Below are 27104 nucleotides of genomic sequence, written 5' to 3' on the forward strand. Positions count from 1 at the left end.
AGTGGTGGAATGTCTGATATAAGTATGAGATGGATTCAGTTACTTGAAGAGAATTTTCTTTGCCTTTCAGACTATTCATCTGACAAACACAAGGAAAAATATCCCTAAAGGAAGTCCTTTGCAACTTGGTTGGTTTTTCTGAGAGATTGATACTAAAACCCCAATTTTAAAATTCCAAAGTTAGAGTGTTTTTAGACTGGGCATTTTGTTTGGCTCATTTTAAAGAGGGTTGTCATTTGCAGAATTTGCATTCAAATTCAGACCTCGGTTCTATGGTTTACTGAGTGCTTGATGACCTTTAATTCGCTAAGAACTCTGGTGTCTGCAGAGAGACAAGCAGCCATTTTGTGTTCACTTTGGTGCAGATAGTTAAAGAGGAGACACACACAAGTCTTGGAGGTTTTCGTTTAGTCTTTTTCTAAATCTAAAAAAGGTAATTTTCACTGAGAGTAAAATATCTGCTCTTTACATACAGAAAAACGTAACAGCTTTTAATTTGAAACACTGCCAACATTTAAGGGAGTTTGGATCTGAGGTTGTGGTTGATGCCCACCTCTAGTTTTTTTGTTATAAATACATGAGGAGAAGAGGGGTTCTATTAATCATCTTTTAAAAAGTTAAGGGCCAGATCACTGGTATGCACCTACTGCTGTAACGTAACAAAAAGTAGCCACATCTCCACCTTAATTGGTAGGTTAAACTGAGTTTATAGCTGCTTATGTTGCTTATGTTGTTATGAGCAACACAAAGCAGGCAGAGCATGTAGATCAGTGGTTCTCAAACTTTTGTACTGGTGACCCCTTTCACATAGCAAGCCTCTGAGTGCAACCCTCCCTATAAATTAAAAACACTTTTTAATATATTTAACACCATTATAAACGCTGGAGGCAAAGTGGGGTTCAGGGTGGAGGCTGACAGCTCGTAATAACCTCCCGACCCCCTGAGGAGTCCTGACCCCCAGTTTGAGAACCCCTGATGTAGGTGAATCTGGCCATATGATGAGTTATGAGATTAATATTATTTTGGACTAAATTATATTGAGAATTTTCTGTTTTTTCTTGTGCAATTTTATGTCTTGTACAGCAACACAATCAGAAAAGGCCTCAATGGTTTATAAATAGAATTCAGAAGTGTGTCATCAAGGAAAAGTGGGTTTGACTTTCAAAAGCATTTTAATTCTTGTCTAGCTATAATGATATCAAATAGACTATTCCTCACATTGCTTTGGTCCTGCCAAGGGCTCTGGGCAGAAGTAAGGATCTGTCTGTGCAGAGTTCCACTAAAGTCAATGGGACTCTGAACTGGGAGAGCCTTATATCCACAAGGAGCCTTTGCAGTTTGTGGCTTATGTTTGTAAAATTTATTTCCTGCTACATGCAGCTGGAATCTCTAAGCCACTCCTTGTATACTCTACTTAATAAAGAAACGTTAAAAAGACTAACAGAGAGGTACAAAGGAAGCTGTAGATTTCTTTTGGACATGTTTCATGACACAGGAGTGTTTATTATTTGACAGACTACACCCTACTACATTGAAAATAATTTGTAAAAGGCTATTATTTAATTAATAACATTTTCTGCACGTTACGTCCAGAGAAGTTTAGAAGAAATTGTGGTTAAAGAAATATTTCGTTGTAGTTTTTGTTAGACAGTATGTGCCTGCAAACTGTCAAAATCTGTCAGTGGGCTCCAGCCCACATGACACACCCACATCCCTTTTCTCTTGACTGTTATTGCCAGGAATCTGGTTCCCCGCTCTAACAAGGTTTTAAGCAAACAAAAAGACCATAGTTGGGCTACAACAGAAACTAAACCCTAGAAACAACAGTGTCAGCCTCATAGTGGAAAACAAACTGAAATACCTGTCACCAATGTCAGTAAATCAGAGTCAGATAACAGGATTAATTTATGAGTCATGGTGGGTTATATCAAAAACAGTACCCTCAAATTTGTGTACAATTCATTTTGCAGATGCAAGTTCTGGGAGTCCAAATTGTACCTGCAAAGAAGTCTATTATTTATTTTTAAAATTAATAATACTTTAATTTAGCTGCACTAAGAACAAGTCTTTTTGTAATGTAAAATTTGCACTCACAAAACTATAACTGCCTGGTTTACCTCTGCACCCAGGTAGAGGAAGTGAAACTACTCCAATGTGTGCCTGTAATAGATTCACCACCACCATCTTCCAATATAGCCTATATTATATATTATGCACCTAGAGATTATATATTTTATAAAATGCTTTAGAGGAAAGGTGCTATATAAAGATATGTTGATTATAAATACTTCCACATTTGGAGATAACTAAACTTTTCCTAACTGTCTTTAATATTATATATAAATTTACTATCACACTGAAGTTCACTGACACTTAATTCACTTCACATATCCTGTAACTGCACAAGAGGTATTATTCCAAGTGCCCTTTTGATGTTACAGACTATTTCCACTCCACATGACTAAATCAAAGCATTCCAGAAAACCAAAGGGACGGTTAAGTCTCTGGAATTTCAGAGCAAACATTTCTGTATGTCTGGTGCTTCAACTTCTGCCAAGTAATTTCTCCTAGTAGTTGTGCATTTCGTTCAGTACACTAATAGTAGTACTGGTGTGCTAGTACACTAGTACTATTAAACTCATCTTGATTCATTTTGATTCTGATCTCCTTATGATTAATTTGCATTGGTGTAATTCCATTGATTTCAGTTGATTTATTCCTAGTATACATGTGATCAAAATCAGGCTCCTACTGCTCTTTCAGTAAAATGAATCAAGAGCAGTAGGCCTGGCTTTGATCTCAATTTACACTAGGAATAAATCAACTGAAATCAGTGGAATTACAACAGTGTAAATTAAGCATAAGAATCAGCATGTTTAACATAGTGGACTCACATTATTTTTTTAACATAAAGACAGTAGTAAGTTCACAGACTTAAATCTGTACAGCGTGGTAATATAGAGACTCTAATGAAAAAATGGTATACACTTAAACTTGGTCTACAGTATTTATGTCCTACAGTGGGAATAATAGTTCATTATGATAATAATACTATTTATTGTAGGAACACATGCCCCAAAGCATCTGGGCATCTTTACAGAGGATAACTAAAAATATAACTTTCAATCAAACAAGGCAACTTGCCTACAGAACCACAAAACTTGAGTGAAGAAATAACCCAAAGTACCAGCTCCACATTTAGTAAATAATCAACATTTAACCTACAAACAACAAAACCAAAATTGTAGGTCCTGTACCTAAAATGACCAAATATTTGCCCCCTATAAACTGATTTCTTTCTTAAAGTTACATCAGTGAAAGGTGTGTGCGGAGGTGGGTTATAGTAGAGCATAGGAAGGTTTGGAAAATGGGATGAATGTTACTGATGTCCAGAGGAGCTGATTTAAGTAAGACTTACCATGGAGTGGAAAGGGCTATTTTGGGGAAACATAACTGGGAAATGGAATGGGGTATTTTGGTGAGGGGGTCACTGGAAGTGGTGTGTGTCTACGTGTTTTATTATTATTAATAGAAGTAAATATTTGTACAATGATAGTGCCTGAAGCCCCAATCAGGAACTGGGCTCCATTGTGCTGAGTACTGTACAAACATAAAAAAGAGAGTTCCCTGCTGGAAGGGCTTACAATCTAAACAGGTGAATGTGTTACTACGCTATCTGGTTTCCAGAGTGTCACCAGGCTGCTCAGAGGGGAAAACGTGCCAGAGTACTTGGGGGAGTCAGATGGGTCAGTGAAGGGGCTGTTTGCCCCTCCAGTCTGCCAGTGTCTCCTTTCTGTCCCAGTTTATGTTTCTAAGGCCTGATATACACTTAAAATGTAGAGCTATGCTTAAAATTTAAAACTAGTTATATTGCTCAGGGGTGTGAAAAATTCGGACTTAATTCAGAGCATCGGACTTAAGCTAACTCAGTGTAGATGCAGCTAGGTCAATGGAAGAATTCTTCTGGCAACCTTGCTACAAAGGTGGATTATCTACATTGACAGAAAATCCCCTTCTGTCAAGGTTGGAAGCATCTGCACTACGGTGCTACGGCAGCACTGTAGCCCCTGGATTGTAGACGTGGTCAGAATGCTTAAAGAAAGACTTTGAATCACACTTGGCAAACAACAGATAGCTTGTTGAGCAAGACATCATTGTTTCTGCAGGCCCTTGAGAAGCTGTACTATTGGGTGCTGCAGTTTGTGTCTGGTTTTCAACAGTATCCACTAATAAACCACATTCCCTAGAAGTCATGAATATCATGAAAATGGCAATAACTGAAGCTTTCTCATAAAAAATTCAATATCTTAGCACATAAGACACCTCTTCACTGCTAGCATGGTGAGATCATTATTTTATTACCATTTCTCCTCTGAGACATTTGTTCAAATAGCTGCCTAAATACACTCCCCTCTCAATACATTGAAAAATAATAATGAACAGTCCCAGGTTGCCAAGGATTCATAGCACAAAATGCAAAGCATTCTGTCCCACACCACCACCTAATGCATTTTTCTCTGGTTCACTATATTCCCTACCTTTAATATGTTTCAGAAGTGAGCGATACCAGCTAATTACCGCTAGTTGAAAAACAAAAGAGCGAGTATTTCAGATGGAGGATATAAACTGTTTGATATTTCAGAGAGTTAACAAGGGCCCATAAGCTATTAAAAATTTGAACTGTGTAGGACCACTTGTGGGAATAATTAATACAAACTATGAATCTAAGTGAGTACAAATACAGCATTATATTTATATAAGATTCAGTCTTTTAGCCGTATGCCCTCTGTAAAGATAATCATAAGAACTTTAACACTTTAAATATACAATATAAGGCCACACGTTTTAAGGATTTAATGAATGTGTGCACTACAGCACTTTTGAGGTTCTACAGTTTCCCTTTGTTCATTTTAAAAGCACATTTTTGTGGCAAGGAAAAACGATGAGCAACAATATTTGTTGGAACTTGGAAGGCTGTGCATGCCAGTAAAACCACATTAAGTGTATAGCCGGGGAAAATTTTCATAACAAATAATTTGTTAAACTCTTTTTTTTTTTTTTTACACAAATTATGAGCAAAAATACTTAGATATTTGTGTATTTGTTTGTTATTCAGAATCATTCCATGTACACTTTGTGTGGAGCTATTTCAGATTAGAGGTTGTTCTCAAACTATTCACTTTAGCTATATCTTGAAGTATTCAGTATTTGTGGTGTGTGACTGGTCCTCTTTATCACATGGGACTGTTTTGGCTTCTTGTTTGGATGACAAACTTTCTTCTACAAAGGGGAGAAAGATCAGAGGCTTCAAAATGGCCGCAAGAACAACCCTAGCATGAACACACATTCCCCTCAGGTTGCTGTGAGACATTTTTGCTTTCTGAGAACCAGCTTTTACTCATACAAACATTTGTGGAAAATATATGACATGGTCAGAAATACTATCAAACAAATTCATACTTTTTATTGACAGGTTTCAGAGTAGCAGCTACATAAAACCTACGTTAAGGAAGAGTTAAGGCTGAAAGTGCATATCAGTGACTTAGGGTAAAACACATTGTAATTATCCCCAAACCAAGCATTATAAAACGTAGGAAATTCAAAGTTAACGTTAAAACCTAAAATAAATCCAAATATATTAAGGAATGGAATGCACTGTTAGGGCACCAAATAACCTAACCTCTGCCCAGCAGTGACACCATGCAATAGCCATGGCATTTTAATGCTTGTGGATCCAGATTAGATTAAACAGATTTTAAAGACACGTTAGATTTTGTTCTCTCCTGCCTCGAATGGTCATTTTTCACCATTGTTTTTGAAAAGTGATAGTTTATCCGTCAGCAGCGGCTGGTGCATAAAGTCACTGCCTTCCGAACAACTCACGAAGAATTGCTGTCATTCAAAGTAACTGCTGTCTCCCAAGGTTCTCAAAGGGACTCGGCCACCGCCTCCCAATGAAAGTGAAGCCAAGATGCCATCACTTGTTGGGCCTGAATGCTGTCAGGAGGTGGAGATCACCAGTCAGTCCCATTGAGAATAATAAGAGATAGGTACCTTTCTTAAAAGGGCCACCTGAGACTCCTGGTCTATTGAGAGCAATGGGATGGAAACGCTTTTTGAAGGTGGCAGCTCTTCATGGCATCCTCTGTAGTTGAAGATTATGCGTCAGCCCTTGCGGCAGGATTCTGCATCGCCAACTCTCCAAAATGTGATTTCAAGCCCTGCTGAAGCCACTCTCCCAATCATGGAAATAACCCTCTGACTGGCCACCTTCCTCCCTTCCCCACCTCCTGGGGAAGGGCAGCCAATCAGAGCTGCTGCAGAGGCAGGCAGAGCTCTGCCCCCTCCCATCAGGAGCCAGAGGAGTTTTGGGGTAGAGGAGGGAGCAGCCAATACCATTTTCATGAGAGGGCAAGGCAAAGAAGGGAGAAGAAAGAGCTCCACATATCAGAATGGTTCTTTCCCCCTCCTCACCCCTACTGTGAAAAATGGGTCACTCTGCTCCTCCCCTCTCCATTACTGCAATTCCAGGCCTACAAAGGGGCGGGGGGAGAAGAACCCCTGGAGCTGCAGGAAGAGCATAGGTGTGTTGGGGGCAAGGGGCAGACCTGGGGCTGATGTGAGAATTGTGGGGGGGCAAAGTTGCTGGAGGGTGCATAATTAATTGCTGGGCTGGGGGAGGACAGATGTGAGCAGAATTAATTAGTATTTTGGGGTTTGGTGGGAAGCTGGAAGCTCCACATCAAAAGGCAACATTGTATACAAATCTTTATAATTTGATTGCAGTGGGGGCCCAAATCACTTTGCTCTATACATTTTGGAGAGTTGGTGATACTAAGTGTTATGCACACACACAGAAGGGATGGGCAGGGGAATTCAAATATTAAAAGACAGACCAAAAATACTGTTTTCCTGATTGTGTGTGTGTGTATGAGGGGAGGGGAGGCTGACTTATTAATTTTGAACTTTTTGGGGGTTGGCAATACTAAGAACATGAGAAAATTAACATTAAACCTAAAAAACCCTTCAAATGTAGCCTATGAATAATATTTCAGTGGGTTTAAACTATATGGGAAGTCTGAAGCATTTGTATTATTCTGTTGTTAAGATAACTCAGGACAACAAAAAAGGTCTGTGACCAAGTGCTACATTTCTTAAAGGACACATTTTAAGATTAATTTTAACTCCTAAACTAATTAACAGATTTACTTGTAAATTGTCTGAACATTTGTTCTAAACTGTAAAAGTGCTGTAATGTTGGGAGGATATGCTGTATTTTTCATACATAGAACAAAGATGTTGAATCCCTACTTGAAGTGAAAAAATTCAACCTTTACTGTGCAGTTGCAGCTGTCACCTTTATAAGGTTTATATTTAAATAAATGTTTGCAAATACTTTTTGCAATATTTGCCCAGCTATGTGTCAATGTGATGCGATGTCAATTTTCTGCTATAATCCCATTTGTTGCTGCTGTCTGAAAGTACAGAAACCCCACCACTAAATTATATACACTAGATACAGGTGCTTCACATAATCCAGCTGTTGATAATATGTGCAAATAAAAGGCATATTCCCTCTAAATGTATATTTTGATTTCTCCGTGTATACTTTTCCACTTATCTAAACACTTGCCAGGACCTGTCCGTTTCAATATGAAACTTGCTTCATGACAAAGTTACACACCACCTACACAAAGCTTGTTGTGACCCTTCTCCTCAGTGTGTACTGTTCCACTTGACTACATACTAGATCAAATTACTATAAATAGATATGATATTATAGGAAACATAGTAGAATTTATCCATGCTTCCTAACATTCCTAATTCCTTAGTGAATGGGGGAGGCAACCTAGTGACAGATGATGTGGAAAAAGCTGAAGTACTCAATGCTTTTTTTGCCTCGGTCTTCACAGACAAGGTCAGCTCGCAGACTGCTGCATTGGGCAGCACAGTATGGGGAGGAGGTGAGCAGCCCTCAGTGGTGAAAGAACAGGTTAAGGACTATTTTGAAAAACTGGACATGCACAAGTCCATGGGTCTGGATCTAATGCATCCGAGGGTGCTGAGGGAGTTGGCTGATGTGATTGCAGAGCCATTGGCCATTATCTTTGAAAATTTGTGGCAATCGGGGGAGGTCCTGGACGATTGGAAAAAGGCAAATATAGTGCCCATCTTTAAAAAAGGGAAGAAGGAGAATCTGGGGAACTACAAACCGGTCAGCCTCACCTCAGTCCCCGGAAAAATCATGGAACAGGTCCTCAAGGAATCCATTTTGAAGCACTTGGAGGAGAGGAAGGTGATCAGGAACAGTCAACATGGATTCACCAAGGGCAAGTCATGCCTGACCAACCTGATTATCTTCTATGATGAATAACTGGTTCTGTGGATATGGGGAAAGCGGTGGACATGATATACCTTGACTTTAGCAAAGCTTTTGATACAGTCTCCCACAGTATTCTTTCCAGCAAGTTAAAAAAGTATGGATTGGATGAATGGACTATAAGGTGGATAGAAAGCTGGCTAGATTGTCGGGCTCAACAGGTAGTGATCAATGGCTCGATATCTAGTTGGCAGCCGGTATCAAGCGGAGTGCTCCACAGGATTGATCCTGAGGCCAGTTTTGTTCAACATCTTCATTAATTATCTAGATGATGGGATGAATTGCACCCTCAGCAAGTTCACAGATGACCCTAAGCTTGGAGGGAGAGGTAGATACACTGGAGGGTAGGGATAAGGTCCAGAGTGACCTAGACAAATTGGAGGATTGGGCCAAAAGAAATCTGATGAGGTTCAACAAGGACAAGTGCAGAGTCCTGCACTTAGGACGGAAGAATCCCATGCACTGCTACAAGCTGGGGACCAATGGGCTAAGTGGCAGTTCTGCAGAAAAGGACCTGGGGATTACAGTGGACGAGAAGCAGGATATGAGTCAAAAGTGTGCAACGGCATATTGGGCTGCATTAGTAGGAGCACTGCCAGCAGATCAAGGGAAGTGATTATTCCCCTCTATTCGGCAGTAGTGAGGCCACATCTGGAGTACTGTGCCCAGTTTTGCCCCCCCCCCCCACTACAGAAAGGATGTGAACAAATTGGAGAAAGTCCAGTGGAGGGCAATGAAAATGATTAGGGGGCTGGGGCACATGACTTACGAGGAGAGGCTGATGGAACTGGGCTTATTTAGTCTGCAGAAGAGAAGAGTGAGGGGGGATTTGATAGCAGCCTTCAACCACCTGAAGGAGGTTCCAAAGGGGATGGAGCTCAGCTGTTCTCAGTGGTGGCAGACGACAGAACAATGAGCAGTGGTCTCAAGTTGCAGTGGGGGAGGTCTAGGTTGGATATTAGGAAAAGCGATTTCACTAGGAGGGTGGTGAAGCACTGGAATAGGTCACGTAGATAGGTGGTGGAATCTCCATCCTTAGAGGTTTTTAAGGCCCGACTTGACAAACTCCTGGCTGGGATGATTTAGTTGGTGTTGGTCCTGCTTTAAGCAGGGGATTGGACTAGATGACCTCCTGAGTTCTCTTCCAACCCTAATCTTCTATGATTCTATGTTCCATGGCACACTGCTGCCAACTTCTGAAATTTTTTAATGAGTCTTGTGATATTTGGTGTCTTTATTAAAACCTGACCTTCTGGAGTCATGTTAATATGTGAAAACCTCAGCTTTCTTAAAAAAAAAGAAAAAAGGAAAATAAAGGTAAGGTTTTTAGCCCCCATGGTTGCAGAGAAAAATGTGGCCCTAAATGTGATCCTAAAGGCTCAAAAATCAGATGGAAAATATGCAGAACCCTGAATGTACTGTTTTTTAATTTCTTGATTTTTAATTCAGTCTTAAATTTTTGGATGCCTAACACATGATATTTGAATAGTTGCGCTAGCAATACTACAGTGTGTCATGTACAACTGGTTCTGTACAGTTTGGGATTTTTAGCAAGGGAAAAAGCTCACATTCTATAAATATAGGGCCAAATTCAGACTTTCAAAAAGTATGTGTAGCGCCTTTTTACTTTGCTGGGAGTTGCTCAGGGTTATCTTCGGATGGGAACTAAACCCCTGTAGTCAGTATTTTAAAATCTAGACCTTTCAACCCCCACATCTACTCCAAACTCAGCAAAATCAAATAAAAAAAAAGTTTGATAGGACAAAATAAAAACGTTATATTCTCTCAAAGTCATTAGTTCTAAAAAAGTTAAAATGTAGCATTTTCCTAAGTCTTGCAGCTCCTATATGGAATTTTGTATTGAATATCACGATAAGAAAGCATACAAGCATACAAGCACTCTTGTGTCAGGTCAAATGAGAAATAAGGGGCCTCAAAGTTACAAACAATTCACTATTACAGAAGTTTTCAGGGAAGAAACCACTACATACCCTCACTCCATTCCCTAGCATCCTGATGCTCACAACCTGGAATATTATTGCTAGGAGAACCATATTTTGTGCTAAATAAATTTTATAGGTCTTTAAGGGAATTTTGTAACAAGGTGTCCCAATAAATGATTTATCAGGACAGTAAGAAGAGCAAGAAGATGCTAATGGGAAGGGTGTAGGTTTAGCAGATAAAATAAAAAAAGAACAAGTTAAAAATCACTTAGAAAAGTTAGATGCCTGCAAGTCACCAGGGACTGATGAAATGCATCCTAGAATACTCAAGGAACTAATAGAGGAGGTATCTGAGCCTCTAGCTATTATCTTTGGAAAAACATGGGAGACGGGAGAGATTCCAGAAGACTGGAAAAGGACAAATATAGTGCCCATCTATAAAAAGGGAAATAAAAACAACCCAGGAAACTACAGACCAGTTAATTTAACTTTTGTGCCAGGGAAGATAATGGAGCAAGTAATTAAGGAAATCATCTGCAAACACTTGGAAGGTAGTAAGGTGATAGGGAATAGCCAGCATGGATTTGTAAAGAACAAATCGTGTCAAACCAATCTGATAGCTTTCTTCGATAGGATAACGAGTCTTGTAGATAAGGGAGAAGCTGTGGATGTGGTATACCTAGACTTTAGTAAGGCATTTGATACGGTCTCGCATGATATTCTTATCGATAAACTAGGCAAATACAATTTAGATGGGGCTACTATAAGGTGGGTGCATAACTGGCTGGATAACCGTACTCAGAGAGTTGTTATTAATGGTTCCCAATCCTGCTGGAAAGGCATAACAAGTGGGGTTCCGCAGGGGTCTGTTTTGGGACCGTCTCTGTTCAATATCTTCATTAACGACTTAGATATTGGCATAGAAAGTACGCTTATTACGTTTGCAGATGATACCAAACTGGGAGGGATTGCAACTGCTTTGGAGGACAGGGTCATAATTCAAAATGATCTGGACAAATTGGAGAAATGGTCTGAGGTAAACAGGATGAAGCTTAATAAAGACAAATGCAAAGTGCTCCACTTAGGAAGGAAAAATCAGTTTCACACATACAGAATGGGAAGAGACTGTCTAGGAAGGAGTACGTCAGAAAGGGATCTAGGGGTTATAGTGGACCACAAGCTAAATATGAGTCAACAGTGTGATGCTGTTGCAAAAAAAAAAAACATGATTCTGGGATGTATTAACAGGTGTGTTGTGAGCAAGACACGAGAAGTCATTCTTCCACTCTACTCTGCGCTGGTTAGCCTCAACTGGAGTATTGTGTCCAGTTCTGGGCACCGCATTTCAACAAAGATGTGGAGAAATTGGAGAGGGTCCAGAGAAGAGCAACAAGAATGATTAAAGGTCTTGAGAACATGACCTATGAAGGAAGGCTGAAAGAATTGGGTTTGTTTAGTTTGGAAAAGAGAAGACTGAGAGGGGACATGATAGCAGTTTTCAGGTATCTAAAAGGGTGTCATAAGGAGGAGGGAGAAAACTTATTCACCTTAGTCTCTAAGGATAGAACAAGAAGCAATGGGCTTAAACTGCAGCAAGGGAGGTTTAGGTTGGACATTAGGAAAAAGTTCCTAACTGTCAGGGTGGTTAAACACGGGAATAAATTGCCTAGGGAGGTTGTGGAATCTCCATCTCTGGAGATATTTAAGAGTAGGTTAGATAAATGTCTATCAGGGATGGTCTAGACAGTATTTGGTCCTGCCATGAGGGCAGGGGACTGGACTCGATGACCTCTCGAGGTCCCTTCCAGTCCTAGAATCTATGAATCTATGAATTAGATTGGAGTTGGCTTCTCAGACCAACTCAGCCCCTCACACCCACACCCCCTTGAAGCCAATTCAAAGCTTCTTGTAATGATTAATATGCCTGAATTCTAAAGTCTATTTAAAAGCATGGCTGGGAATTCTAGACAGCACTCACTATAATCACATTCTTAGATGCTCTTGATTTGGACCTACACAAATACAGATGTACTTAGCATATGAGATTTTTTTAACTTTAAAGTTGCTGAAACAATCATTGTTGGTACAATATTTTAAAACAAATTACATTTTTCTTGAAAACAAAACACCTAAGACTGATGTGTTGCTCCTTTTATATTAATTGATGATGATAAATTATTTCATGCACTGTAAATGCAAAAATATATTAACTGCAGAGACTTGGGCTGGGAAGGGGAGAGAGAGGCACAGAGAAAAGACAGATGGGAAGAAAAAAAGAAAGCGATTGTATGTTTTTGTTCTGTGTTTGCACAATATGTAGGGGAGGGATAGCTCAGTGGTTTGAGCATTGGCCTGCTAAACCCAGAGTTGTGAGTTCAGTCCTTGAGGGGGCCACTTAGGGATCTAGGGAAAAATCAGTACTTGGTCCTGCTAGTGAAGGCAGGAGTCTGGACTCAATGACCTTTCAAGGTCCCTTCCAGTTCTAGGAGATAGGATATCTCCATTTGTTTATTTAATTTATGTACCACAATGGGGTCCTGGCCCATAACTGGAGCTCCTAGGTGCTACCGCAATACAAATAATAAATAATAAAAAGGGAGAAGAGAGCCCACAAAGTACCACAGATGGAGAAGAACAATTAACATGGACATGCAAAAACACCATGTCCAACTGCACCTCATCAGAGACACACTGCGATAGAGAACAGCAATACCTATAACTGGTGTTAATAATCTCTTACTCCATTGTCTTCATTTACTCTAATTTCTTTTATGGTAACATTGCTTTATGATGTGAGACATCTGTATGAAAGAGGAGTTAGATAATTAAGTTCTACTGTGTTTAACAGTGTAAGTTACAATGAACAACACAATGAAAGGTAACTAATTTTTCCGTTATTCCTTATATGCCATATGTCCCTTTATCCCTGGCCAAAGGAGGTACAGCTAGACATCCCTGAGCCGAGGGAGCTCAGTTGAAGGGAGAAGTCCCAGAAGCGAGGAGGTAGGGAGGTCTTTCCTGCTGTCTCTGGAAAAGGTCTGGGGTAGGAAGATTGAGGAAGGCATGGGAGAGAATTGATCCTTGTGGTGGGCCCTGGAAAGGGAGAAAATCCAGGCAGAGACTGCAATGGAGGCAAGACTCTTCTACAGAGAGAAATCCACAGGGAGCAGAGTAAGTGGAAGTAGAAGACTTCAGTAGCGGGTTTGTAAGTGGAAGTAGAAGACTTCAGTAGCCCAAATGAGCAGAATAATTATTCAGATTTGTTTGGACTTTCTTTTGGACTTATTCGTGATACTCCAGAAGGGGTGTGAACTTCATGTGACTTGGCCAGAGCGCTGAGTCACAGAAGACCAGGTGGGAGGCAGATGGGCTGCAGGAGGCACTGGAGCTGAGAATACCAGTGACGTTACATGTGGATGGAAGGGTGCTCCAAGGATGAGTGTTTCCCACCTCACTGCCCCAAAGAGGTTCTGGTCTAAATAGCCCGTAGTAGCTCACACTGGTAACTGTGAACTTGAGACAATGCTCTTATAGTAATTTGAATAGTGGCATATCATTTGTCATAAAACCAATACTTTAGGCCCTCTGTTATTTCCATGAAGGAACAACTTGCACGTTTCAGTATAATGTAAAAACCCAGTGCCTGCTGCTCCAGCTGCAATTTTAAGCTAAGAGTGTCCATGTCTGATTATCACCAAGAAAAGCTATTAGTGGGAGATTTTCAAAAGGCACAAATGGCAGTTAGGCCCCTAACCTAAATGGCAGTTACTGATTTTCAGTGGGTGTTGGGTACAACTGCCACTTGTGCCTTTGGAAATCTCTTCTTTAGTGTACAGCGAGTTTTAAAAAATAACCATCCCTTATAATACCACTGTAAATGAGAATGAGGAACAAAGCTTATTTCACAGACTGTACTCCATTTTCAGACATATTGACTTGACTCTCATGCAGGACAAATAGAATCATAGAATATCAGGGTTGGAAGGAACCTCAGGAGGTCCTCTAGTCCTATCCCCTGCTCAAAGTAAGACCAATCCCCAGACAGATTTTTACCCCAGTTCCCTAAATGGCCCTCTCAAGGATTGAACTCACAACCCTGGGTTTAGCAGGCCAATGCTCAAACCACTGAGCTACAGCCAGAAACCATTAAAAGGACACTGTCAACCAATTTAGGTCATAGAACTGACAAGCAGCATCTTTGGAGAAAGCCATTTATATATTTCAAAAAGAAAAAACACACGAAAAAAATCAACATTTTTTGGGGTGGAGACGTGTGTGAAAGAGCTATTCAAGTATGCTGGTTTGTCATGAGAGCACTTTTCCAGCATGGAATCCTCCTTTGGAGCAAGTCCCCAGTTGGTTATAAAACAAAACTCAAATGAAAATGTAGTTCTAGAACCATGTTTTGTTCTTTTAGCCCCTGCCTCCAGTCAGCAGTGGCGAGAAGCTTCCTAAAAGTGGGAGGGCCACAGGAGCCTGAACCGTGGCCCCATCCCCTGTGCTGCCCCTTCCCCCAACTCCCCGCTCCCTCCTCTCCACCTCCTCCCCCTGTCACTTGCCCTTTCGGCCGGTAAAAAGTGGTGAGGTCATGGCCCCCTAGCCCCCCTTGTTCTGGTGCTCCTGCCTCCTGTTCCTGGTAAAAATCAAGGGCTGGGGTAGTACTGTAATGAGTGAGGGGTGGAGCATTCAGTATTGCAGCACAGATGATCTTGGGACACTGTAGGTAGTAAGTAAAAATATCCTCCACTGCTAAGGACCTAGTTGGGGAGAGCACGGAGGGAAAAAAGGTACAAACACAATACTGGGGCGGGGGAGGGGCAGGGAAGTGAACCCTTTAGCTGCTGGGAGCCTGGCAGGGAAGGAAAGGGTATAGGGATGCTGACAGGCTATGGACCAGCTGCTTTTCCAGCTGCAATGAGAGCCAAGGGAAGAGTCTTTGATCTACTGACCAGGTCTGGGCTTGCAGCCAGGAGCTATATCCTTTCTCCACCAGCGGCAGCACACTTCCTCGCCAGTTCCTCTCCTACCGCCTAGTCAAAAAACAAGTGACGTACCTTGGACTGGGACTTCACTGAAATTTTTCTTCTGTTTCTGCCATCGCAGCAGAAAACATGTGCGATAAGCCCCCCAAAGAACCTGAAATCATTTTCTCATTCAGAGGAAAAAGTATCATAAAGTGTTCTGGATTTCATTTTGGGGAGCCTCGTTAACAAAAAACCACAACCCTCAGACATACCAGTGAATTAAACCAAATCCACTGAATGTACAACTGCAGCACTGTTGTTGGATAAGTACCTTGGCATGGTAAAGGGAAGCTGCTTTTTCAGGTAATCTTAACTGTTGTTATGGGTGTTTTGAATAGGCTGTTACTTCCAGGCCTACACATAAAACCACGTAATCAAGAGATTACTTTAACCTTATGCATTATGGGCTGTTTCAAGAGAACTCTCAGCAATTTTAGAGACATAAAGTGAGACTTTGGGCCCGATTCTGTGCTGCATTTCTTTAGCAGCATTGCACAGGTGCATAGCCCAAGGAGGGGGAGGGCAAGTGCACCCCCCTTTGTGCCTCCCAAATTTTGGAGACGTCTGGTCGGCCAGTGTGGCTGCAGCATAAATCAACCCCACGGGCTGCTCTAATTTATGTTGCTCCCCATGGCTCCCTATGAGGCTGTCTCTCAATCCAGAATAGCTGGAGAAGAGAACCCCTGTCACCCATCAATATGTTTCTATGTTGGCGGCTATGTGGGGGCAATGTAGCTTATGCCACACCTGCACTGTGGGAATTCCTGGTAGGGAGGATCTGCCTGGGTTTACTAGAGCAACCGATGGGAGCTGGCCCTATAGCACAGCCCAGAAGCAGGGTCTATTTTGTGAGACTGAGAGGTTTAAATGTTGGAAAGGTGTTAGATTCATTCTTCCTAAGCAGCATTTGGATTGTTATTTCACACGGTTACATGGACGTTGATGGTTACCATGTATGCTGAGAATGCTGAAGAATAGGATATAATTTATACATTGCCTCCGGAAGTTAGGATGTTTCTCTTAAGTCAATCCAGAACTTCCGGAGGCTCCTGCTCAGGCACAGTATCCTCCCACTCCCTCACCCGAAAAGATCTTGGCCTCTCCCTATGAAAGTTACTCTAAGAGTAGCGGCAGGTTCTCTCAAGAGGCGCCTGAGAAAATGTTCCTCATGTCCAACATCTTTTCCTTATTCAGAGGGGTAGCCCCGCACAGGGGGACTCAATTACCATTCCACTGGGCATGTTACTTTCACAGCTTTAAGGCCCAATCCAAAGCCCACTGAAGTCAACAGGAGTCTTTCATTGGGACAGTTTCTCAGCTGGCATAAATCATCAAAGGAAGTCAATGGAGCTATGCCAATGTATATCACCTGAGGATGTGCCACATTGACTTCAATGGACTTTGGGGACATTCTTACAGGTCATGCCCTGCAATGCATTGTGTTGCTGCCTTTCATTTGGGCAGATTCTGTAGGGGGGTTGCTTTTTTGTTTCCTATTTTTGATTTACTTTTACAATAATATCTGGCATTAAAATGTATGACATGAGGAGAGCCTTCAAAAATACAGTTATTAATTGATGAAACTGAACATCTAATAAATACTTGTAAACACACTCAATGGCTAGTCCAAATCTGTAGAAAAATCAGACAAAAACAGTGGAAATTTCCCCCCCAAACTACAGCATAATTTCTGTTACCAGCCCTGTGCTTTAAAAGCTTCTGTTTTCAATAAGACAACAAGGACCAGTTCTCACCGACAGCGTAAGTACTAACAAGGAGCCCAAGCCACAAAATAGGAACACCAATAGTTCTGAAATCACAAGCCCAAATTCTACCTTCTGATACATGCACCCAACTCCCATTGATTCAATTGAATCTATGTACACGCACCTGAAGGCAGTATCTGGCCCAAAGTGTTTAGTCTGCACAATTTTAAACATGAAATGCTCTGAATTTTTTAACACTTGTGACACTTCCTGGTGCGGACCTACTTGCAAGGAAAACCTATATATTTATAGAATCTCATATTTGGAGTCTATCCATGCTGACAATGACCATTTTGGTCAAATCTAATGAGTTACTTTGCTCATTACCATGATATTTGAGCACCTAAGTAATTAAACATGTATTTTACAGGCTGTATACATATATACGTGTATATAAACATAGTGAATCTTCTTCCTCACTGTCAATGAACAATTAATTTACTATTATTTTGGTACTGTTACAAGCTTAACCGTCACCCTTCATTTAAAATACGTTAATCACAAGCCCCCACCTAAGACAAGGGTTATGTGAGCTAGACCAGAAATTAGCATAATGTGGATGGAGGGTTCCACTGGATATTGTCTAACTAGAGTGATGTGTGTGTGTATGTATGTGGTATGAGACGGGGGTAGTCTACTTTTTGTCAAGATCCAAATTTCTTGGCCAAGGTACAGTCAAGGTCCAGACTCCAGAGAAACATTTTTCACACCTCAATAACAATAATGATAAAAAGAAGTACATAAAAAGATTTTTCAGTCTGTTTAAAAGTGTCTGGCAGACTGGATTTGGCCCGTGGTCCACCTGTTGACTACTCATGGTATGGGATGTGTGTGTGAGAGAGAGACAAGATGAAGGAGAGATGAGAAAGAGAGACACAGTGAACAAGCAGCTGGCAACTCACCAGTGGAAAAAGCCTAGAAAGCGAGCTTTTGGGGTGCCGGCTGAAAAGAGTGCTTTGAGGGCTATGAGCAGGGACACTGTCCCCTGTTAAGTTTCGTCTGTGTTTAAGGAAACAGGACTTTGTACATTCCTTGTAAATAAACACGACTGCATTCAAAACAAAACAAAACAAAATCCAGACTCCATCATCAATTTCTGCTCCCAGCTTCCAGATCCTGAACTTCGACTAGTCACTCGGGTCAAAAGGGATAACAGTATGATCAGACCAAAATGCCACGTGTGTCCTCCCCTCATTGCTCTTTTGTTCCTGTATTATTCACATTACTGCTGACATCACTGGCTGATGCAAAGACAGAAACATAAACGAAAGGGACACATTTGCAGGACCAGAAACATTGCAAAATAAAGTGTTTGCCAAATGGAAAAGGACAAAATGGATAGTGAAAGATAGTTTCCAGCTTCTAACTGTGCATATTACAAGACATAGAAAGATTGTTAAAAAGAAACAGCTTTGAAAAAGTAGTTGACACTTTCATTTTATAAGATGTAAAAGAGAAGATTTTCTGTTGCACAAATGCTTGAAACTTCAGTTTTAATTTGCCATCAGTAATAAACATGAGAGCTGTAAAACTGTCAGCAGGGTGGGTTTATATGAACTTAACACGATTATAGAGCTATCTCTGCAGACTAACAAGGAAAATACAACGGTCAAACCCTTTTCACTTGAAGACTTAGTTTATTAATTCTTCTTCTTTTCTGGGTATAATGGTAGTGTATGTAGGTTGACCTACATATAGTAACTCAGAAATACCAGAACCTTGTTGGCATATCAGCTGGAAGAAATATCAAAGAAGAAATGACAGATTTTAAAAATCATTTGTAATAAAAACAAACACACAACTTTCTTAGGGGCTTTACCGAGTGCATGGTCTATGAGAGAGACAGGCCGTGATTTGACAAAGCACTTAAGCATGTGTTAAGTCCATGCCAATTCAGCATAGTACTTAAGCATGTGGTTAAGTGCTGTCCTGAACAGGGATGCTTTCTTGACACTAACAGAAGGTCCACTACTTAGAGAAGATCGTAAATGGCATAACCTGGCCTTAGTAAGCACAATACACTCCCAGAATGTAGAGGTGAGGCTCGCTCAAATGGGAATCCTGAACCAGCAATGGATGTCTGTTTTAGCAATGTGGCTGTAATGAAAACCACCAGCCTGTCTTCCGAATCCCTACTTCCGACTAGTGATAGTTCTGTAGGTCCAGGCTGTGGCTGGCATCAGACAAAAGGAGGCAAATGTATATAATCAGAAATAAAAAACACTCACAAAAACATCGCTTTTAGCATATTTTCCACTTATTTTTGAACATATATTTTATGCTGGCCACTCAGAAATGTGATCAGCTGTAACGCGTGAGAGATCATCTCCCACACCTGCACATTTCAAAAGCTCCACATTTTGTAGCCTTCACACAAACATCTGCAACCATTTTAAGAAATGAAACAGTCTCACTATCTTGCCTAGGCTTTTAAAAGGAAGGTACAGTTGATGTCATTCTGGTAGTTTGGATTTTCAAAAGAAACGAATAGGTTTGTAGGCAAACCACATCACAGGACATGCCATGGTTATTAGCTCAAATTGCTTGATCAGCTCATCTGCTGCTGCTGTGTTTCATCATGTCTCTCTGAGGTCAGGCAGAGAACTGCTGGCCCCAAAATATACATCTGTGTGTATACAAAAAGCTTCAGGCTTGGTGTATTTTCACCTCTAAAATAATCCTCTGCTTACAACATATCAAAATGGTTTAGTATAGGCTTGGCCCAGGGTAGGATTTAACATGAATCATGGACTAATTTAAGAGTGGGTGTTTTGTGCTGTTGTTTTTAAGGGTACAAGAAACAAAAATGAGGTGAAATGCACATTCTTACTCCACTGTCCTGTTGCTTTCATGCAAAAGAGTTACTCAGACTTATTAACTTATGTACTGTTTGCACTTTGTTCTTTAAACTAGTCCATATCAGAGACAGAAAAAGAAATAAACCCCTATGATCAGATCCCTGGTGTGAGAAGGTAAATTAGATTCATATAGATTTGTTGGTTAGACCTCAGTTTCTTTAAATGTTGCAAAGTATATTGGACACATTTTGGGGCCTTGCAATGACTCAATGCTGATTCAGGTCTCAAAGTGTGACAGATTAGGTTGGACATGGCAGAGAAAGCGTAACACTCTCTAGGGCTGTTCTCAGCTACCCTGAAAATGCTTTCAGTTTGCAGCCTCTGAAAGAATCTGCCTGCCTCAAGCAGAAAAGAGACAGCAAATCCAGAGTTGATTCCAATGTAGCTTTGTAAAGGGAAAGGTGCTGTATAAATGAAACTAATAAGATCTAATGATGGGGATTAATGATAATTTATCTGCCAATCATTGTTAAAAGATACTTGTTGACTAAAGCTAACTGCCAGGCACTGTCGTAATACAGGTAAACTAAAGGTTTGGCTTTCAAAAACTGTGGGGTACATGCCCTAATTTACCATCAGTCTGGGAGATATGAAGGCTTCTTGAGTTTTGGAAAATCAGGCAGTAAGATTCTTCCACCTTACTTCAACAGGACTATTTGTAGAGTAAGGTACTACTCCAGTAAGAGAGTCTGAATCTGAGGCTGTGTCTACATTTGGAGCTAGGGGGTTGATTCTCAGCTTGCACAGACATACTCACCCTAACTCTCATTGAGCTAGTGCACTAAAAATAGTAGTGTGTCCATGTAAGCATGGGCAGTGGTAGCGGTGGAACGGGTTAGCCACGTATCCACAGTGCCCAGGCGGATTTGTACTTGGGGTAGCTAGCCTGTGCTGCTGCTTGCCCCTGCATATGCTACTGCAGCTACATTACTATTTTTAGCACGCTAGCTTGATGAGAATTAGTTTGAGTGTGGCTATGTGAGAATCATACCCCCAGCTCCAAGTATAGATATAGCCTGACTCCGATTTTGTAAACCTGGGGTTTTAACCAACAGTTCAACAGGCTGGTATCGCAGGCAGGAGAGGCATAAATAGGACATTTATAAGAGCTAAATTTTGAAAAGTGAACACACACAAATTAAGTGCCCTAACTCCTTGGTGCAAAGACTTTAGACATTAACAAGAAAGGAGTCACATAGCACACTCATGCAAACTCTGATTTGTCTGCCCAGGTTAGGACTTCACTTTTGAAAATCTGGGCTTATTTTGTTGCTAGGATTATTGTCCCCAAACCTGGGCTTCTTGTCTAACTCCTTGTCTTTCTACAGTCTGAACTATGCTGAGGGTTTGTGCAAGTGACTGGGTGACATCTCATGATATGAGATTAGCCTTAATGAAAGCAGCCCTAATTCTGTCAGGTGATTTTCAACATAGGCACATATACACAGATTTTAAAAATGTATTAGATACTGTATCATTCTGCAAACTATACTCTCCAAAAGGTGAGCTAATCTTTTTTTCTTTTCTTTTTTCTCCTCACAGTGGAAGCCTCTGAGGGAATCATAGAGTGGGAGGGCTCTTTAAATTCAGAAGGTCCTCATTTTACAGACTGCCTATACATGCTGCTTGGCAAAAGATCCTGAGGCTTTAAGGTAATACTACAGCAGCTTAGACAATGGTGACATCTAAGTCTGTTGAAAAAGAGAAGATATTTCAATCAAATCTGAGGAGGCATTGGAATGCATAAGGTACTTCAAATACCTGGGTGGTATGACTACGAGGGATGTGAGACATCACTTAGCGATCTGACATAGAATTTGACTTGTGACTGCTGCTTCGGTGACATTCAGCCACTTCTGGAGAAGGAATTACCATGAAGTGTGAAATAAAATTGCTGTAGTCTCATGTCTTCAGCATCTTGGTATATGCATGCAAGCATAAGGAAACAGGACATTAAAGGCTTTCTGCCTTCAAATTGAAATGCTACAGGTGATTGCTGTGCGTTAGCTGTACCTCGCATGTGACTAACAAGGAGGTACTTGCCCAAATTTACAGCATAACTGGAGTGAAACTGGATATCATCAACATGATCAGACAAAGAAAACTTGAGTTTGCGGGAAAGATGGGTTGGATGAGCATAAGAAGATTGCCCAAGCAAGTTTTGCAGGGGCTGGTGCCAAGTGCCAGGGGCGCCTGCTGCGAGCGTGGATCAATGATGTGGCTGACTGAATGAGATGTGGTATGGCTTCTCAAGGCTGTGTGAAGACCATGAAACATGGAGGAAGATTGCTCGCCAATGACCCCAGGTGTTGTGTTTACTGTTTATTGTGATGTGACTGTACGGTGCTTTGCACGATGAGAGAATGTACAACAGCTACTTCAAACATAACCCGTTCCTCGCACTGCCAAGTGGCAATATCCTATTTTTAACTGTTGGTAATGATATAGGTTTGTACAAATATTATTCCAATAGTTAAAAGTGCCTGCACTGAAAAATGGTCAATGCCAGCATGGCTTATATCCACTGGCATCCTGTTTGACAGATTAATTCAACATTTCGAAACGTGATCTACAGCAAGCCTACTCTGTCTCAGATGCATGCATTACACATCCTGCCACATCATATTCTTCCAGGACACCAGCAGCATTCAGTATAAAACTTGATTTACACAATTTCTTTCCACCATCAATAGTGTCAAACAATGTGGTAGCACTCACACCTGCAGGACACCTAACCTTATTTGTACACTTTTAAAACACTTTTAGGGTCTATTCTCCCACTGGTTATGTGAGCAATTCACATAGGTAACTCTTAACCTACAAGGTAGTGATGAAAATGATCCCTATTAAAGCTTATGAAAATTACAAGTAGATCCCCTGCACAGTGATGGAAGATTAGGGTGAATCTTCTGATTCTGATCTTAATTGTATCTATGTAAATCAGGAGTAGCTCAATTGGCTTTTAATTAATGGATTTAGGGCCAGATTTACAAAGGTACTTGAGCACCTAAAGATGCAGACAGGTGCCTAGTGGGGTTTTCAAAAACACTTAAGCAGGGAGTTAACCTAACCAGCTTAGACGATTTTATATATTCCATTCTGAACCTGTCTGCATCTTTAGTATCTTTAGATATCTTTGTAAATCTGGCCCCTACTTTGTATTTAAATTGGTGTAACTGAGATGAGAATCTGGTCCTAGATCTCTCAGATTTTTTATGTATTGAAAGAAAGATTTATGGTATGGATATTTTGTGCATGGATCTGACTTTCTGAGGTCAACAATTAAATTGACATCTAATGATGTTCCCATAGATTATAAAAAAGTTTTTTTTTTCCTGAAGATCAACTAGAAAAATGTTACCTTCTTCCTCTCTAGATTTGCCACCTGAGTGTATTAAAAGTTCTTATCTGCTCCGTTAGTCACAAAACTATGATTTGATTATGTTTTATTGCTATTAGCCCCGTAGAGCTAACACACTTGAAAGAGTGGGAGCATTAGGTTCTATTGTATACCACACAATGCCAACGGAATTGTTAACCTAATGCAGAATATTTTTTGGAAGTGGTGACATGTCAGCCAGAAAGAAAACAGCTTGACTTTCAGACCCCAGGTTGGCTCTTAGGAAAATTATCTTGTTACTTGTAAAGGAGTAAATTTGTTATGAAAGCCATTGAGAGACCATAAACATGGAACCCCATAATGCCACTTTTACAAAATCCCCTTTTCAGACTAGAGCTGCACTTTGAGGTCCTCCCTTTTGAAAAGGCAGATTGTTTCTGTAATGAGCTGCTTTATGTTTTTACTTTGTGCAGGTGAAACTCAATTCTATGGCTACGGAATGCTAAGTACCTTGTAAATAATAGAACCTAACAGCCAGAGTAAAAAAGCAGCAATTTCAAGTGGGTGAGGTCAAAGAGAGTCTACATTTATATTATTATTGTCTTGGAAGTTCAAATGGAACTACCAGAAGCCCTCCTTCAGAACTGGTGTTGTGCAAATGGCTGTGGAGTTGAATCTGTTTGTACATTGAAACGTCCTTCTAATAAATGCACAGATTCATCTTTGGATTTTCTCGGTGCTTTGACATCTGCTTAACCACTAGTGGAAAGTCATATAGATAGCACCAATATATATACAAAGAGCCCAGTGGCTCGCTTTTCCTGGATCTGGACATCTCCCTTAGCATGAGGGAGGCTGGCTTTTAGCTGGCACAGAGACAACATAGCCAGCCCCTATGTTGGTCTCAGCCTCACATTGGGAGTGGAAAGAGGCATGTCTGTAGCAAGGCTGAAGCACATTGCACTTTAGTAATCACCAGACCCAGAGAATCAGGGAGCCTTAACTTACAGCTCCACACCTCTCGGGCCAAGTACATCTTGGTGCAGGAGAGGATCTGGCTCGTTTGTGATACAGTGCCACAGAGGCAGAACTCCTTCACTAGCAAGGAAAGTGCTCCACGTGTGGCTAGTAAGATGACCTGGGTCTATATCTGTGGCAATAGAGGGAGAAGATTTGTGTGGGTGAGTAGGGTGGTGGGGCAAGGGGAGAGTGCAAGGGACAATAATATGTGTCTAGAATGAAACAATTGGGAAAATATTAAGGGCTCAGTCTACCATGTTCACTGATTATGGCCAGGTGTAAGACTTGCACCTAAATGCCTGGGGGACTGGACAGCATCATCATGCATAGAGGGAGGATGCATTAGAATGGTTCAACAACAGTCTTATTTAAATAAACAAGCAAGAAAGGTTGTTTCTTATTTCCTATTTATCTGGCTCTGATTGCTAAAGTGTCATTATTTTATTATTGCAAAAGTATCTTAGAACCATAGTACCATCATATAAAACAAACAGCCCTAAATTATGCAGAACATAACCTCTATTAATCTCCACAGAGCAATCAAAAGAATGCGAATGACAAATAGTGAAAGCAGAGCTCCTTCCTCACAGATTTTTTCTTCAGGCAGAGACAGAGTGCAAATCTGACCCTAAGTCTTTCCTTTTATAATTCTTCAGTAGAACTACAACTCCCTCTGGTGTTTGCCTGATATTGTTACTTCTTCATCCACAACAGTGGAAAATGCTGACAGATAATTTATGTATTATAAAAGTGAACACTATACCTTCTGACTGTATACTGTACCCTTCACTGAACACGGGAAAGACGACTTGTGCACATATCAGGCAGACACCCATCCCAAACACAGACATATTCAGGTGAACACCATTCTAGATTGAAAAGTCAGTTGCCAAATTTTCATGGGAAAACTGTGCTCCTACCATTCTGAACAGTTCTCCTTGTCAATGAATCATTAATCTGCTGCCTGGATTTATTTAATTATACAAATATTCAGCTAATAGTATTGTTTCTGGATGCAAACAAAAATACAACTATTTACTTTTGCCATGATGATCTCATTGTATCAATGATCCAAGTACCAAGTATAACAGAACACACTACATTGTCAGAAGCAGGGCCGGCTCCAGGCACCAGCCGACCAAGCACGTGCTTGGGGCGGCACCTTGTAAGGGGCGGTGCGCGGGTATTTTTTTTTTTTTTTTGGTTCAGCAGGGCGGCGCTTGAGGTTTTTTGTTTGTTTGTTTGTTTCAGTGGGGAAGGGCGGTGCTCGGGGGGGGGGGGGTTTGTTTCGGCAGGGCAGGGCAGCGGTGGGGGGGGGGGTTGTTTCAGCGGAGCGGCGCTGCTTTCTTTTTTTTTTTTTTTGCTTGGGGCGGCAAAAAAGTTAGAGGCGTCCCTGGTCAGAAGACCAGCACCTTGTAGACTTTCACAGTCTACATATCTGCATTTGTATTGGGCACCCATCTCTGTAGTATCCAACCTCCATCCATAACAAAATAATATCAGACATGGCCCAAACTGGGGACTATAGTTTTACCTCCTTCCTAAGAGGTTGCTGGAAATTCTTCTGCACACTCCCTTCTTTCAGGGTGTGCGCATGCGCTCTTGTTTTCCTCCCCGTCTACTTTTTCTTAACTATTGTTGAGAGAAAGCTAGGCTACAGAAGTGAGTCTTGCCTTTTATATAAAGCTGGTGTGGTCTGTGGTCCAGAAGGGAGTTACAGAATTTTGAGCCAATGATTGAGAAAGCTCTGGCCTCAGATTCATGAATCTGACCCTTGACATGAATCTGACAGCTTCACGCAGGGGCGCTGAAACAATTTTTATAGTGGGGGTGCTAAGAGCTATTGAACCAAACTGTAAACCCTGTATATGATGGAAACCACTTCAAACCAGGGAGGGGGGAAAAGGCGGTTTGGCAGCACCCCCAGTTCCAGCATCTATGGCTTCATGTTCTCAAGGTGTGTAACTGTCAAGGAAGAGCTTGATCCAATACCATTACATTCATGGCAAAGCTCTCAAAGATTTCAGTGGTGCAGGATCAGGCTCTTAAGCATGAGGATCACACTCGAAATTAATCTGGTGTTTTGTAGAGAGCCACTTTAAACATGCAAGTTAAAATTAAGGACTTTTTTTTCCACTTGAATATCCCTGATTTCACCTCCATATTATGATCTTTAGTACCACATGTGCTGTTTACTAATACCTAAACACCTTTAACTATGAAGCTAGACTTAGTTGAAAAACGGGGAAACTAGTTAATGAAAATTTCTGAAATTTCGAAGTTGTTTCAATTTCACAAGGTATGAAATGGATCAATTTTCCAGAACATTTTTATTGAAATTTAGCAAATACTGCATTTGCTTATTGAAAACTGAATAAAAATAGTTTTGAAAACAATTTCAACAAAATGCTGCAGATAACTTCATGAAAAACAGAAAAAAAGGTTTCATTTTCACATCAAAGCCTTTGTTGACTAAAACACTTTTTGCACAAAAAATTCCAACCAGCTCTATATAAAGCTTAGGTTATTATAAGAGATGGGATGAGTCTGAATCAGAATATTGGATGGGTTTCAGAGTGGTAGCCGTGTTAGTCTGTATCAGCAAAAAGAACAAGGAGTCCTTGTGGCACCTTAGAGACTAACACATTTATTTGGGCATAAGCTTTCGTGGGCTAGAACTCACTTCATCAGATGCATGAAGTGAAAAATACAGGAGCAGGTATGAATACATGAAAGGATGGGAGTTGCTTTACCAAGTGTGAGGTCAGTCTAA

The 27104-nt window shown here is 40.9% G+C and overlaps 1 protein-coding gene across 4 annotated transcripts in view; it reads right to left on the reverse strand.

Moving 5' to 3' along the window:
• DLGAP1 (DLG associated protein 1) overlaps positions 1 to 27104 on the reverse strand; it is a 219123-nt gene that overhangs the window by 61598 nt on the left and 130421 nt on the right. For 2 of the 4 annotated variants that reach the window (XM_065397966.1, XM_065397968.1), the window contains exon 5: positions 956 to 972. The exons of the other annotated variants lie outside the window; for them this stretch is intronic. In XM_065397966.1, the coding sequence (XP_065254038.1) occupies positions 956 to 972 (17 nt within the window). The remainder of the gene's footprint in view (positions 1 to 955; positions 973 to 27104) is intronic. 4 annotated transcript variants of the gene reach the window in all.

The sequence above is a fragment of the Emys orbicularis genome, chromosome 2 (genome assembly GCF_028017835.1).
Source record: "Emys orbicularis isolate rEmyOrb1 chromosome 2, rEmyOrb1.hap1, whole genome shotgun sequence".
NCBI lineage: Eukaryota > Metazoa > Chordata > Testudines > Emydidae > Emys > Emys orbicularis.